Source organism: Nelumbo nucifera, chromosome 5 (assembly GCF_055504915.1).
Source record: "Nelumbo nucifera cultivar China Antique chromosome 5, China Antique-T2T, whole genome shotgun sequence".
Lineage (NCBI taxonomy): Eukaryota > Viridiplantae > Streptophyta > Magnoliopsida > Proteales > Nelumbonaceae > Nelumbo > Nelumbo nucifera.
The window spans coordinates 21524298-21538887 of record NC_142653.1 but is presented as its reverse complement, the minus strand read 5'-3'; the positions used below and the strand labels follow the sequence as shown (position 1 = coordinate 21538887).

At 38.3% G+C, this 14590-nt stretch overlaps 2 protein-coding genes across 5 annotated transcripts; one reads left to right on the top strand and one right to left on the bottom strand.

Annotated features, from left to right (window-relative positions):
• Positions 1-1372: 1372 nt before the first annotated feature.
• Positions 1373-7702, top strand: LOC104595734 (uncharacterized). 3 transcript variants are annotated; one of them, XM_088887123.1, is made up of 7 exons: positions 1373-1496; positions 2870-4788; positions 4867-4945; positions 5781-6148; positions 6483-6581; positions 7114-7258; positions 7562-7702. In XM_088887123.1, exons 2-7 carry the CDS (start codon positions 2932-2934, stop codon positions 7570-7572), a joined length of 2559 nt encoding a protein of 852 aa, XP_088743249.1. In that variant the 5' UTR covers positions 1373-1496; positions 2870-2931; the 3' UTR covers positions 7573-7702. The 3 variants fall into 3 exon arrangements, with proteins under 3 accessions (XP_088743249.1, XP_088743250.1, XP_010254900.1); XM_088887124.1 differs by lacking the exon at positions 7562-7702 and having other exon boundaries at positions 4888-4945; positions 7114-7550; XM_010256598.2 differs by lacking the exon at positions 7562-7702 and having other exon boundaries at positions 7114-7550.
• A 4144-nt stretch (positions 7703-11846) lies between these two features.
• LOC104595732 (transcription repressor OFP7-like) lies at positions 11847-13611 on the bottom strand. 2 transcript variants are annotated; one of them, XM_088887284.1, is made up of 2 exons: positions 12440-13611; positions 11847-12257 (listed from the first exon to the last, which is right to left on the bottom strand). In XM_088887284.1, exons 1-2 carry the CDS (start codon positions 13602-13604, stop codon positions 12244-12246), a joined length of 1179 nt encoding a protein of 392 aa, XP_088743410.1. In that variant the 5' UTR covers positions 13605-13611; the 3' UTR covers positions 11847-12243. The 2 variants fall into 2 exon arrangements, with proteins under 2 accessions (XP_088743410.1, XP_010254896.2); XM_010256594.2 differs by lacking the exon at positions 11847-12257 and having other exon boundaries at positions 12285-13609.
• Between the last annotated feature and the right edge of the window lie 979 nt (positions 13612-14590).

Sequence of the window (14590 nt, the reverse complement as noted above, 5' to 3'; positions counted from 1 at the left end):
AGATGACAGTGTGATAGATGCAATCAGTGAGTATCTTTTCAAGCTCAAAATCAAAGAAGAAATACATCGTAAAGAGTAAAGGGTGAAAACGAGAGAAAATGATAGATCTGTTTGCGGGCTAAAAGAAGAACACAGGCTCGAAGAAGAAAATGATAGACAGAGACCTTAGGAAAAAACAGAGGGGAAAATCGAAAGAATAGAAAACGATAGATCTATTACCTTGCTGACGAAGAATGACGTCCACTGCTCCTCCGGGCTCCGGTGTCACTCCTCCGATCATCTATCTGCGGGCGGTGTTAAGCTTGCTCGTGGTCAAGGTTTCAATGAATAGAGAAACAATAAGAAGAAATTCATGGGACGGTAGATTGGGCTGCACCGGATCAAAACTTGCGGGCACCACATCATACGACATGTAAGCTCCATGTCAGCTATAAGTTTCATGAAACGCGCAGCCGTTGGGGGAAGTGAAAAAACGGCTATATGCACGAAAACCAATGCAAATCAATGGATAAACGTTTATTTGCGTTTTTTTAATAAACGAGTGCACCAAACAATGTTTTTTGAGCCAAAAAACGTTTATCCCACCAAATGCTGATATGGCGCTGATGTGGAGCTATCTTTTCAATAAACGTAAACAGTTCCAAACATACCCAAAATCACCATCGTTGTTGCAGCAGGTTTCTAGTGGCAAAAACAGTGGGAAAATGGATCAGGGTTACCTCCACTCCCTTCAACTCTGTTTTTGGATCTATTAAAATCATCGCCACCATTGCAACTTCTAACAGTGGTAGTGAATAATAAGGGTATTTTAGGATTTTTAAAACAATTATCACTCATGTAATGTTACATGTGAACGGAGTGTGATAGAAAATTAACGACAATGGAGGTTTTAGACAATTGTCAGAAAACTTAAAGGTATTTGAAGACAATAGCTAAACAACAAGGGTGGAGTTAGTCAATTAACTAAACAATAAGGACAGTTTAAGGAAATTGCCCTTATGTATATTATATATAAACATTTATATATATTATATTTTCTATATATTATAAATTAATAAATATGCATTATATATAATTAATTATTTACTACTTAAAATATAATATAATATATAATATATAGTTTTTATAACTGTAGGCGTTTGTGGGGGCGCCTCTGTGGGGCGCAGATGTGGTTTCTTACCAAGAATTAACCCCAAAGCAAAGCAGATATACGAATTTGGGACCACTAGAAGCAGCTACGCTCCGTTGCCCGTTCATACTGGCAACTTGACTAAAACTTGATGTATGATAAAAAAATGGACGGTGCAAGATTCGGGAGCAGTTTAATAACGTGTTTCAGAAAGACAAGATGAAATTCCTGTAATGCAGCGAGGTCACATTCCCGCCAAAATATTTGGCGCCAGATCTGTCTGTATACTTCACTTCTATTTCACAAGCGAAACCTTTTTCTTGCTCTATGATTGTTGCATAGCTCGTCGGAGGCGCGACCAACTTAGGTAAATTTTCTTCTGCTTTATTCATTATGTTCTTCTCCAAGTTCTACTACTACGAGCAGTAATTAATGGTGTTTTTTTATCTCTATCGATTCCGAAGTTCTGTCTCATTTTAAGTTTTGCTGAGTTCCGAGCTCTATTGTGGACGCCTTTTTTTGTGATTATTCTCTGTTATTTTACAATCTCGAATATTCACATTCTGAGTTTTTGAGTTTTCAATTGCATTTTCTATATGCAAATCAGTTCCATTTGGTCACATTTATTGCAGGTCGAAAGATCTATGTTTTGTGCGGCATATAGATGCACCATCATCTTGAGGAGTTGTTGGAGTTAGGTGTTTCCTTTTGCATATTTTTCCTCTCTTAGGCTCTTAGGGCTTTTAATTTCTAAATTGAAGCTGTTAAAGCTTATATTAAAAGCCGGTTGCCTAATTGCCTATGAAAAAGGAGTTATTTGAGACTTAGGGTTTCCGCAGGCAAAGCATGGATCTTTTGTCTTGCATTTTGTTACATGAAATGTTTTACTGTTGCTTCAGTATTACGAAAACATGTAAAAGCTCCCTTTCTGTCTGTCTGTCTTCGCGTCTACGTATTTGTACTTGTATGTATGTGCGTCTCATCTGATACAGAAAATTTCCCTATTTTTGTTTATGTGAGACTGGCTCGCAGTTTCTATTATTTAGAGGCATAGCTTTAATTTACTGTTGAACTAATATAATGGAGAAACTCCGAACTTAGAAGTGGATTCTTTTGTTTGTTTTACTGATTCGGCAGCTTCAGATTTCTTTTTTTTTTTGTTTTGCTTACTGATTTGTTTGGCTCAAGAGAGTGGAACTTTTTACAACCTGTTTGCTTTTTTTCTTTCATTATTTTTTCGTCATGTTATTGCTTTGATTTTGTTCTTCTCATTAAATGAGGCACTGTTGTTAATGCTTTTGATACATGTTTCCATTACATTGAACTCTACACGAGATGTACTATGTAATTGGGGGTTCACTATTTTGCAACAGAACGGATGATCTTTGAATTACTGGTGTTTGTTATGCTATTCCTTTTTTTTTTTTAATTTTTACTTCTACTTTTGCCTTTTTACCCATGCTTTTTTTGCCTTGTTTATCAATAAATTTTGCAAGTCAGAGGAAAATTTTATCTTCTGAATTGGATTACATTCAGTTCTGTCCTTCCTTGTCTCAGCTACATATTACTCATTTTTCTTCTTAGTCTGTTCTAAAAAATTTAAACACAAGATATCTTTATTGTATCTACACCATATACTAGAGACAGTTCTATTTTATTTTATTGGCCAAACCATTGAAGCTGGTCTCTGCATTGGTGATTGTCTTCTCCAGAATTAAAATTACTTTTTTTTAAATGCAGGATATTAGTATTACTCCTTTCTCCATATAATTGGCAGAGGAATATAGTTGTATCTGTAACTAATGGAGCTGAGGAAATGCACCCGTGTACACTGTGTTCAGGCAATTAAAAGGGGTTTGGTGGAGAAAAGCCTGAATGTAGATTCTAATGGAAGACCAGCATCTAGGTTCAAGGACATTAAAGCTATATATGAATCTGAAGATGCCAAAAGTAGATGTATGCACTCAACAGTTCATGAACATGAAGTTGGACAACTTGCTTGTGCAGTGGCAAAAATTGAAGAGCCGTTTCTTCACCGGGTTGAAAGAAGACTCCAAAATGTTTCTGGAATTTGTGAACCAAATGTAAATTGTACTGTTAACAGCATAAACAATGACTGTGATGACTTTAGCTTTGGTGAAATGACATTGAGACAGCTACTGAAGAAATGCAAAACGAAGAAGCGGAAGCTTTCAAAATATAAGGGATTGATAGAACATGATACCGGTTCCTGCTTGCATGTAAAACAAGAATGTGGTGATGTACAACATGAGGAGGAATTTGATCTTGAGGCACCTCTTAGCAGATGGAAACAGAAGTTTTCCAAAAAGTCAAAGGGTAAACAGAACTGCATCAGCAAACATGTGCCTTCATCTTCCAAGTCTTCAATTACAGTAGAAGGAACTCGGCAGACCGCAAGTGCATCTCAAGCTTCAATACAAAGTACTGGGGATTCAGATGGAACAGTCACTGTTAAAATTGAATATCCTGAACCTGATGTGTCAGAATGCTATAATGCAGTCCCTGTATCTGGTAGTTGTATCTCAGATCGCCCTGTACCAATGGATTTTAGTGGAGATTTAGCTGATGAAATGACAGAGAGAATAAATGGACATCAATTGGACTCTGAGGAGTCAACTTTTCTAACTAAAGAATCTTCATGTTGTGTTGCTAAGGAAGATTCAATTGATAATTTGGTGCATGAGGAGCCTATTTCTCTTCCTGCAGATAACTCAGTTGAGGAAACTATGAAGTTGAGTGTTTCAGAAACGAATAGTGATATGCTACTTATTTCCCATTTTTCTGAACTTATGAAAGAAGAGACCAGCAGTCAACCTCACAACCATGCAACACTGGATTCTAATGTAAAGTTAGATGAAGTTACAGAAAGAGTTAATGGAAGTGACTTGGAGACTGAGAAGCCACTTCTTACTAAGGAAATTTCAAGTTGTGCTGTTAATGAAGCTTCTATTGAGTATTTAGACCATGGGGTCCCTACATCACTTCCTGGAAGTTCCACAGTTGGGGAAACCATAAGGCTAAGGATTTCAGAAATGACTAGTCATGAGTCTCTTCTTTGTCCATTACTTGAACTTAAGAAAGAAGACACCACTTGTCAACTCCCTAGTGACAGATCTATGGAAGCAAACTCTTTCTCCAAGGATCCTGAATCAGGAAGGAATGGAATCTGTGAAAGCCATTCTTTTATGGAGGAGAATATATCATATGAAATGGATAGCAATGTTGTGACCCAGATGGATGATAAGGTGACTGATGATAGCCTTATATGCACAGAACCTTATTATGGTGATCATGGATGTGTGCTGAAACAAAAAAATGAGGCTGACAGACAGGAGGGTATTGCTTCAGATACAGAACACAGTGCTATTAGTATCTCTGAGAGTCTTTGCATGTCATCCCAGGACGCTTATCCTTGTGATTCCAGTTCCATGGCTTGCAATTCACCTACAACTGAAAAAATTTGCACATCTCTTATGGTCGAGAGTCCAACATCTCTTACTATTGACAGATTAGGAGACTGCTCTATAGGAACTCATCCTTCTGTTGCTACTAATGAGCATTCTAATGTGGAGGCACTTGAGAATCACCATGCTGTGAAGCTAGGGCGATCTCCAAAAAGGCTTTTTTCAACTAGACAGGTGAGGACTATACTTCTCTTTGTTTTCAATTTGACATTTAGCTATTTTTAGAAGTGTTTTATGATAAATGCTTTTCAGGTCATTTCTCCTACTTCTCAGGAAAAGCTGCGCCATGCTGTGGATTCCAATGAGTTACTGGATGATGTTGGGCTGCCAAGTAAGTCATGAAAAGATTCATATTGTAATTTACATGATCCATCTTTAAATCAGTGTTTTAAAAAGCACTGGAAGTGTATGCCTGGAGGTGCAACTCCAGCTGAGGTGCTAAGGAAATGCCTAGAGGTGTATACTTCCAGCCACATATGCTTTTATATGCCTCTATTGCACTTTATACAAGAGGCTTATGCCACATATGCTCTTATATTTAAGCCCATTTTTGTATTTAGAATGCTATAAGTGGGGGAGCCATTTTATCATGTTCTCCAATATATGTTAGCATAATGCAGAGAATTAAAAACGAAAATCCTCCAAATTTGTCTATTGTAATATTATTAAAATGCCCTTGTGCAGATTTGCTGGCTCCCCCCACACCTCTATCCCAAAACCTGATCATAGCACACTAGATATATGAACCCAGACACATAAGACCATAGCAGCAAAATATAAAATATCTACACAACACTTATGCCTCCTCGTGCTCAGGAGGCTTACACCTCTTGCATTCTGATTACCCGTATCAAAGTTGAACTTTTATTATAAATGACCAATGATTGGTTATCAATTGGTTTTCTTGACAATTTACTCAAGGGAAAATTTTTAACAGCTAAAAAACACATTGTATCAACATTATAGAGAAGATTCAGTAAAATGGGTATAAAAATCGTAGGCTGGACCTATTCTAATGATTTTCAAGTTACTGCAATCATTTAGTGTGGATCATCTTTTTAAAGGTTGATTATGTATTTGGTTTTGTGGGTGGGTCAAAACACTCTTATGCCTTTCTTGTGCACCTTTCATCACATTATTTCTGATCAATGTTACAATTATTTCAGAGTGTAGGGAGAAACTATGCTCTGGGAAATGGATTAAGAATAAGGCTTCATTAGTAGGATCAGGTCTTGAGGGAGCTGAAGTCACAGCTGTTCCTGTCCGAATTGTTAAGAAACAGAAGAATGACATCAATGGATGTTCAGCATCAATTCCTAAAGGCATTCTTAAGGCTCCTCATGCTGATAGTGTCTGCACGTCAGTTCATGCTTGTGCACAGGATGCCATTCAATTCTCACAGCGCCAGATGCATGATATAGAGTCTCTTGCAATTCTGCTCACTAAAGAGTTGAATTCCATGAAGAATATTGTGGAAGAACGATTGCAATGTGAAGTATTTTCATCTTCATATTCAAAATATACTGTGGATGAGGTATGTAAGCATGAATATCTGCAGGTGTGTCTTTGTCATCTGATATCAAACATTTAGCAAATTATTGATCTTGTATTCTTCATAAAGAGATCAAATACCAATGCAAACAAATTAGGTTTTATTACACCCATGCTCGTTCCACTTGCAAAATTAGATATTTTATTGGAGAGAAGCTTTTAATAATGCATATTAGGTTTTCATTTTCTAAGTGAAGTTAGATAAATTGTTCTGGGTTGCTGATTTTGGATGATCTTCATGTGTTAGGGTTCATAGTTATCTGTTATTGACCAAATGGATTTTTCTACTTTATGACTAATAATTTTATTTGCAACAGATGAGGACGGCTTTTGAAAGTGCTGTTAAATCCGAAGAGACTGCTAGAAAATGGCTCTCCATGATGTCAAGAGATTGTAGTCGATTCTGCAAAATAATGGTTTCTTTCTTTCTTTTTCCTTTTTTTTGTCTTTTCAAACCTTTCTCCTTTCTTTTTTCTTGTCTGTGTGCACACTCAAGTACGAAATGGGTGTTTGGGTTTGCATCAATGCATGAAGAGCAATTTTTTACATTATATGTATCAAATCCTACTATAATGGACCATCAATTTTTTGACACTTGGAGGGATGGCATGGCCTTTCATATCTCACATGCAATACTCTGGCTCCACATCACCTCTCTTTCTTTCTGTCTGTTTTACTGTCCCCCACAAACGATGAAATACTAGGATATTTTAAGCAGAGAGAATTACAAGAGCCAGTCAGATGGTCCATCTGATGGGCTCTCAGACTAATGCTGGCACATTGCTCAGTTCTCCAATGACTTGTGAACATCTTAGGAGAATCCAAAGTCCTAATGGGGGTTAAATATAACCTGATTAAAAGGAGGGGGGATTGAATATAAAACAAATGAAAACCAACTTATGTGGTAAAATCACCTTCTGATCTTTGTTGCACCTTCATTGGCTGCAGAGATTGGCTGAGAAGAAGGCTGTTGCATCTGGCCATGGACTCCACAAGGAGAGGAAGAAGATAATCTTTGCAGATGAAGCTGGTGGGAGATTATGCCATATCAAGGTTTTCAGAGATGGATCAACTTCTATCTCAAGCTCAGAATGTGAGAACGAGAAACTAATGAACTAATAGTTGCATCTGCATTTTGTACATTACATCACCCAACTAGAACAAGTTTTGAGATACATCCAGACTCCTGTGGCAAAGGCGCTGCAGAACTAGATGGGAACCTGAGGAGACCATGGCTTTAGGTCTTGGGGTGGTTGTTCAGACATTCTTTTTCCCTTGTGCATCCTTGATCCTAAATGGAATTATGCTTTTAAGTTATAATCTGCATTGAGAGTTGATGAGGAATCCAATTATAAATAAAACTTTGGTTGTAATGTTGTATTGTTTCTGACCTCAGTGCAAGTGTGAAGTGTGTAACATGGAGTGGAAAGAAGCTGAGAGCCCATGATGCGCATCAGGTATTTGTCCTATTATTGCTTTGGCACTGATATTGATAACTGAACCGAAATGAACTAAAAACCGAAATGTACTAAATCTACCACCGAGGCACCGACAACCGTCTCATCATATTAAATGGAAATTGCTTTTTGACACCATTTTTAGTTAGTAACATGTTTTTGGACCTTTTCCAATTTCCCTGTAGTGTCTATGTTCTTGACTTCTTGACTTCTGTCAGTTGCTTCTCTTTCATTCCTAATAACAAATGCCCGATATCTGTACGTACTTTAGCACAAAAGTAACAAGCAGAATGCCTCAATGAAGTAAAAGCTCAATCCAGTCCACAAGATGACAGTTTCCCTTCGGGACTTGTCATCTGCATTAGTTGCCTTCTCAAAACATCAACAGCCACCAAGCCTTCTCCAGTAGCTACCGATTCAAAAGGGTTTCCTGTAGTGGCGATTAACTCAACTCTGAAGCTTCCTTTCAAAATTTACAGATGGAAGAGCACGTGCCTCTCTTGCTTTCATATTGCCGATTGTGGAATAAGAAGAAAGAGGCTCTCAGCAGATTGGCCAGTTGGTCCACCTGCCTGTCTTCTCTCTTTTACACAACTACACGCTTACACCCATCCATTCCATTACCTGTTAATTGTGTACCATTTACTAAAAGGAAGAATGCATCAAATCAAAGTAGCGGTGTTACAAGCGTGATGATCGCATCTGGATAGTATGAATATGGTCATATTCTACGAGTGTGATAATAGGATATCGCTTTGGTAGGAATCTAATCTCATTCAGTTAAATAGAATAGGGGAAAAGCAAATGCAGATAAATAGTTGTAACCTCAAGACCGAGTTAAAGACAGACTGATTACCTATTAATAACGAGGCCCAAGAAGCCAAGACTATGTAAGAGACTAAGCGCAATAGTGAGCGGATACTCTCTCTCTCAATCTAAAATATTAATATATATTTATTAAACCAAAGCCAATCCAAAATACTAGAAAACCAATTAAATCGGGTTTAGTTTGAGTGGATTGTTTATTAAAAAGTTCAAATATAAAACAATTATATATTATTGTGTATTTTTATTGTTTAACTTTTGCTTAACAAAGCATGGGTCCCCGTCACCATGCCTCTCCTTGCTCCATTGTCCCCACCCTGCATTCTCTTTGGCTTTCTCTCATCTCCCCTTCCCACCACTCCCATTAAGCCATGTCATCCAACTACCTAAAAATATTTCTATAATCTCTCTCCTAAGATATCTCATTTAAACCAATAGGAAAGTATTATGTTGCTCCACTCCTTAATGAATTCTTAAAATGCATCCCCCCCAATCTATATCCACTCTCTCTCATTTAAAATATTCATATTAATCAATAAATAGTTAAATACGATTAATATTTAATCCCATCCATATTCAATGAGTATTAAATAATATTATTACCAAAAGTTAATAAATACGGTTAGTAAATTACCAAAAATTAATATATACTGTTATTAGTTAACTCATTAACAACATTTTATAGAAATTGAAAACTCTTTAACTAATTTCTATAAAATTGGGAATTATATTTAACAATTATCAAAAAGTATAAAATTTTAGTTATTGTTATTATTATAATTAATAATCAAATACAAATGGGGAACAAAATATTATAATGTTAGAAAATGAAACTATTAATTAATTTGTATTGGAAAATGAAAGATAAATTACTGTAATTTTGTTAGTAAACTACCAAATAAAAATATATATTTAATAACAATTTGAAATTTTTTTAAATAAATCACCATAGTTACACAAATGTAATAAAATTTTCAAAAATGTTCCTAAAACTACATTTTCATAAAATAACATTTTTGAAATTAAAAGATATAAAGTATTTGAAAGTTTATTTAAAATGCACTAAATAATTATTGAAAATTATTAGAATATTTTGGAAATTTTAGGAAATTTTATTATATTTGATAGATTTTGGAAAATCATTGAAAAATTATGTAATTTTCATTGCAAATTATTAAAAGTTATTAAAGATAAATGACTATGGGAAATGGAAATCTATAATTTGAACAAATAATTACACAAATTATGTAGATAAATTGGTATAATATTTGGTTAGTTTATATTAGAAATTATAAGATAAATTAGTATAATTATGTAATTAAACCATTTAAAAAGAAAATAAATTATTTAATAAAAATTTAAATAAATTTGAATAAATTTTCAAAATTACACAAGTATAATAAATTTTCCAAAATTTTCATAAAATTACATTTTTGAATATTAAAGACAATTTAGTGTACTTTTAGAAATTTACCATGTGGTGGATACTCAATATATCCTTTTGATAATTTCTATCATCAAATTGAATATTGGGTTAACGGGGACAGTGTTTTCAAAACTGGATCAAACTAGATGGTTAGACCAAAAAATTGGAAACACCGTTTCTCCTCAAAACCTCTTTTTGTCCAAAAACCATTTATTTGTTAAGTGAACCGTTGACTTGGGTGGTCGAATCGTCAACCCGGACAATAGTTTTTGGCCTTTTTTTGTTTTTCTAATTTTTTATTTTTTTTTTGTCGAAGGAAGTCATCCGTTTGACAAACAGACCGTTTGACCCTAGAACGGTTCCCTATATGGTCCAATTTTAAAAACCTTGGATGGGGAGTGGGTGCCTTGCCTTGAGATTGGCTTGGTGTGCGGCCTGGCATGGCCCAAGGCCCGGTCCATGGACCAGCCCGACCCATGGCATGGCACGGGTCCGTGCAGGCTCATGCCGTGGGCCGTGTCGCCGACATTGAGGAGTGGTTACCTTGCCCTGAACACGCATGACACTGGGGATGGGGTGCCCTGCCCTGAATCCACCTGATTGTCATTGCTATATAATTGTTAATTATTAGTGAAATTAATAAAAATATTAACTTTTATATTTATTTTAAAAGTAATCAAAATTTCAAAAGTAAAAATTATTAAAATTACCACAAATTATTAATAAAACTATATTTATTAAAAAATATTTATTCATATTCAATTAATAATTATTATTTTTATAAATCAACATTAAATAAAAAATAGAATTATTAAATCTTTAAAGTTTTTTCCGTACATCGCACGGGTCACTGCTAGTTACCTATTAATAACGAGGCCCAAGAAGCCAAGACTATGTAAGAGACTGAGAGCACTAGTGGGCCGAGACTCTCTCTCTCTCTCTCAATCTAAAAACAAGACTAATTCAATAATGCTTTTGTTTTCCAGCTTGTAACAACGGTTAATGAGAAAAATTGGCTTTTATCATCTAACCACAGGATCATTAAATGAACTAGAGGGATAAAGATTAGCGGAAGCGAAAAGGAAGAACGGAAAAATGTTAAACAATATCTGGGTGTGGGGAAGACCGGATGAGGAACTAGTTCCATATTTGAAAAAAAAAAGTCTTTGTTAATGCAGGGAGAATCGCAGTGACCAGAGTTAAAAAGATTTTGGACTTTAGAGGCATGTGCATATCAGTGAATTTTGGACTTTTGGGCTTGCCATATGTGCTTTTCACTTGTGCTTTCGTATGCCACACACCATTCGTCTCCTACACTCCTACTTTTGGTAAAACCGGAGAACTGAAGATATGTTAGATGGATCGTCAATTCGTCATCCCCGTCTTGGTTTTTTTGGGCCTGCCATTTGGGCTTTGTGTGCCTAACACGAAACCCAGCAACCAAGTCAGGCCAGCAGTCTAATGACCCAGAAACTCTCCCACCCACTTGCACCTACCTTCCAGTTCGATCTCTACAGTGCGAAGCTGTATCACAAGATTGCCCTTATCTATGTGGGGCCCGGCTGTCTGATTGTTCGATCTCTGTTTGAATGGGCCATCATGTGAAGGGTAATGATGGCCATTCGACCATCCGATTGCACGGTGGACCCTCCGTTCTTTGCTACGTGGTGCAACTCTTTAACCGACGTGTAAAAAAGCTGCCGTTGTTAACGGTCGGAATGATTTCGGTTTGAGGGGAGAATGCCAGCACAACGCGCATTAAAATGCGGAACCCAAATACCACACGAAACCCACCCCTGATAACATCGGCTCCGGCTATTGGATCAGAATCCTTGATTAAAGAGATTCCAATCCCACAATTTTAGGGCGCTTACCGATGGACCCCGTTAAAGAGACACGATCACCACCTCCCGAGGCCTGTCAGTCAGTGTCAATCCAAGCCACTTGATTCATTAAAAAACGAAGAAAAGAAAGAAAAAAGAAAATGACTTGATTCAGTGGCAAATCAAATGGAAAAGACTGAGAGAGTAGTAATAGGCGATTTCGTTAATCAAGATTAGACCATTAATTTGCAATAAAAGCGAACACAGCAAACGTGTTGTATACTCCAACATCGAACTGCACTGCTCCCTGCGAACATGCTTCCGTAGATTGCGGACCACTGGTACTGGTGTAGCCTTCGTCTTCGCTGTTATCTCCTCTGAACTGAAACCGTCTGATGAGGATGATATGATCCTTCCTTGATTCATTGATTCTAATCTGCCTGGCGTCTGAGTCTGTGAGTCTGTGACTCGGTCCCGGTTGTTATATGCCACCTTTTTTAATTCTCTTGTATTGCAACCAACATGCAAGCCTCGGCAGCTTTCTGAGTCAACCAACTCGGCCTAACCATATGCAAAAGAAGGAGAGAGATCTGAGGATTGAGGTAGAAGAAGAGATTGAACGCGAGAAATTCATTAATTCTTCAGACCAAACGTGAAAGATAAGAAAGATGCAAGAACAAGAACCCTTAATATATATATTCCATATTCGATCGGTTAATGAAGCTAGTTTATCGGGGATTTACAGAACAAGGACTCCCAAATCTCAGAGAAAGCTTCTACGATGACACCATGGTGTTGTCGCGAGTTCAGAGATAGGAAACACTGCAGGAGCTGCTCCAAGTCTTTCGCTTCGAACATCTGTTTCTCCAATATCATCTCCAACATTGATCTCTTGAAATCTTCGTACGGGTCCTTCGACTTCTTCACCACCGCGTAGCTCTCCCTCACCTTTCCCTCCATTACACACGGTATCATTCTCCTAAACACCGACAACCTCGCCGGCGATTCTGTATCCGGAGATGGACACCCTGTCCTCGTCGCCTTCCGTGGTGCTGTTCCTCCGTTACACCTCAAAGCGTTATGCTTCTCCCTCCTCATATTGTTCTTCTTTTTGTGACGCCTTTGGCCGTTCATAACGCTGGGCGGTTCGCGTCTTGCGTCCAAGTTGGGGTAAAACTCCGAAGAAGAATCAGTCGATAGACTTCTAGACGTAGATACTAGGGTTCCGTTTTCTTCGTCGTCGTTCTCTTCACGTCCGCTGCTGAACCAGCCGCTATCCGACGATGTACTGATACGAGACCTCAGTCTCAGTTTCGACTTCTTACTCATTTGTTTCTTCTTGGGCTTCTTCTTTTCCATCTTTGTAAGTGGTTGTACTGATTTCGGCGATGTTTCGTCATCGGAGTCGCCGGATAGTGACGAGCTGTAAATTTTCCGCCGAGGCGCCTCTTCATGGACTCTGGCGACAACGTGCCACTTCCCATCTCTCTTCCATTTGTAATCTGGCGACCTGATGTTGTCATCAGAGGAATCTACGTAATATCTGCAGCTAGTGGCGGTTCTTGATCGGCAGCCGCAGCCGACGGACACCAACGCGCCCGACACGTGGCGTCTCAGCGAAGAATGATGATACTTCGAGGACGATTGTGTTGGTGGAAATGGGTTCGGGAAGGCTGTACTCGCCGGAACATCGATGCCTATGGTCTTGGGTATGACCGTAGAGAGTCGAAAAATCACAGGCTGTGGATTCTCCGGCAGGTCGGAGGGGTCCTTGGAACGGCAAGACTGAAATGATAGGAAAACTCGGGAAATTCGAAGCTTGAGTCGCTTCGCCATCTGTGTTTTTTCTTTATCTCTCACTCGCTTCTTTCCACTTTCAAGAGTGGGCGTTTGAAGAGTTAAAACCATATATATATATACATGGAGAGAGAGAAAGAGAATAGGGCTTAACAAAGTATTATATTTTTAATCAAAATTATAAACTAATGGAGAAGAGAGAGAGAGAGAGGGAGATCGGGGTTCGGGGGGGAACGAATCCTGCAGAGCGGCAGAAGAAGCGGCTGTGGGCTGTGGAACGGAAGAGATAAAGGAGGGGATTGGGCCGGGCTAGTCTGGGCCAGCCTGCGACGCAGTCATTTCAATGCAAATTTCGCGTATCTCGAGAGCAATCAATATCTCGGGCTAAGTCACGTCTTGCGTGTAAGTGCGTGGGTACGTCAAAGCAGCAAAAGTACCCGATAAAACCCGGGTTTGGTGGGTTCACCGCTGCTCCTCCTCGATGGGTTGGGCTGGGCCTGGGTCCTCCGGGCGTCCTTGTGTTGAGCCCAGAAATAAATAAAAAGCAACAATAGGAACAACCAGTACACCCCATGAGAATGACCCACCACTCGCTTGTAGATCTTCTGTTTCCTTCATCTATGTCTATGTACGTTTGTGTAATGCATCGCTGTTGGGGTTTCTTCCTCTTAACACGTGGCCCGGCTTATCATCGAAGATTGCGTGCCACTGCGATGACGTGTACCGTGACTTAAGTGGGAAACCTGCAACTGGGTGTGCCGGTAAGGACCCGATCTTCAAATCCGGTTTATGTGTTGTGTGGTGGGTCTAGCCGTCTAGGGGTCTAAGCTAACACTACACTGCCAACTCCTTTTAACTGAAAATAATAATTATATGAACAGAAAGACAGACAGACACACATGTCTCTCTTTTGTTTCTCTCCCTCATAGATCTTTGACGTAAGATGCGGAAGGGGTACACAAGCAGTAGGACTGTAGGAGATTTAGACAAGTTAAAAGGCAGGAGCGACATGAACCAATTAATATTTGGATTAAAAGCCGCCTTCACTTTCGGAAGATAAAAAAGAAAAAAAAAAAAAACAGCAGAAGGGTCTGGAC

What these genes read in the sequence shown, in the direction of transcription:
- LOC104595732 (XM_010256594.2), bottom strand. Translation starts at nt 13,604, where the DNA reads ATGGTTTTAACTCTTCAAACGCCCACTCTTGAAAGTGGAAAGAAGCGA.
- LOC104595734 (XM_010256598.2), top strand. Translation starts at nt 2,932, where the DNA reads ATGGAGCTGAGGAAATGCACCCGTGTACACTGTGTTCAGGCAATTAAA. An exon ending in GGATGATGTTGGGCTGCCAA is followed by an intron (nt 4,946 to 5,780) that starts GTAAGTCATGAA and finishes CAATTATTTCAG; the next exon opens with AGTGTAGGGAGAAACTATGC. An exon ending in CAAAATATACTGTGGATGAG is followed by an intron (nt 6,149 to 6,482) that starts GTATGTAAGCAT and finishes TATTTGCAACAG; the next exon opens with ATGAGGACGGCTTTTGAAAG.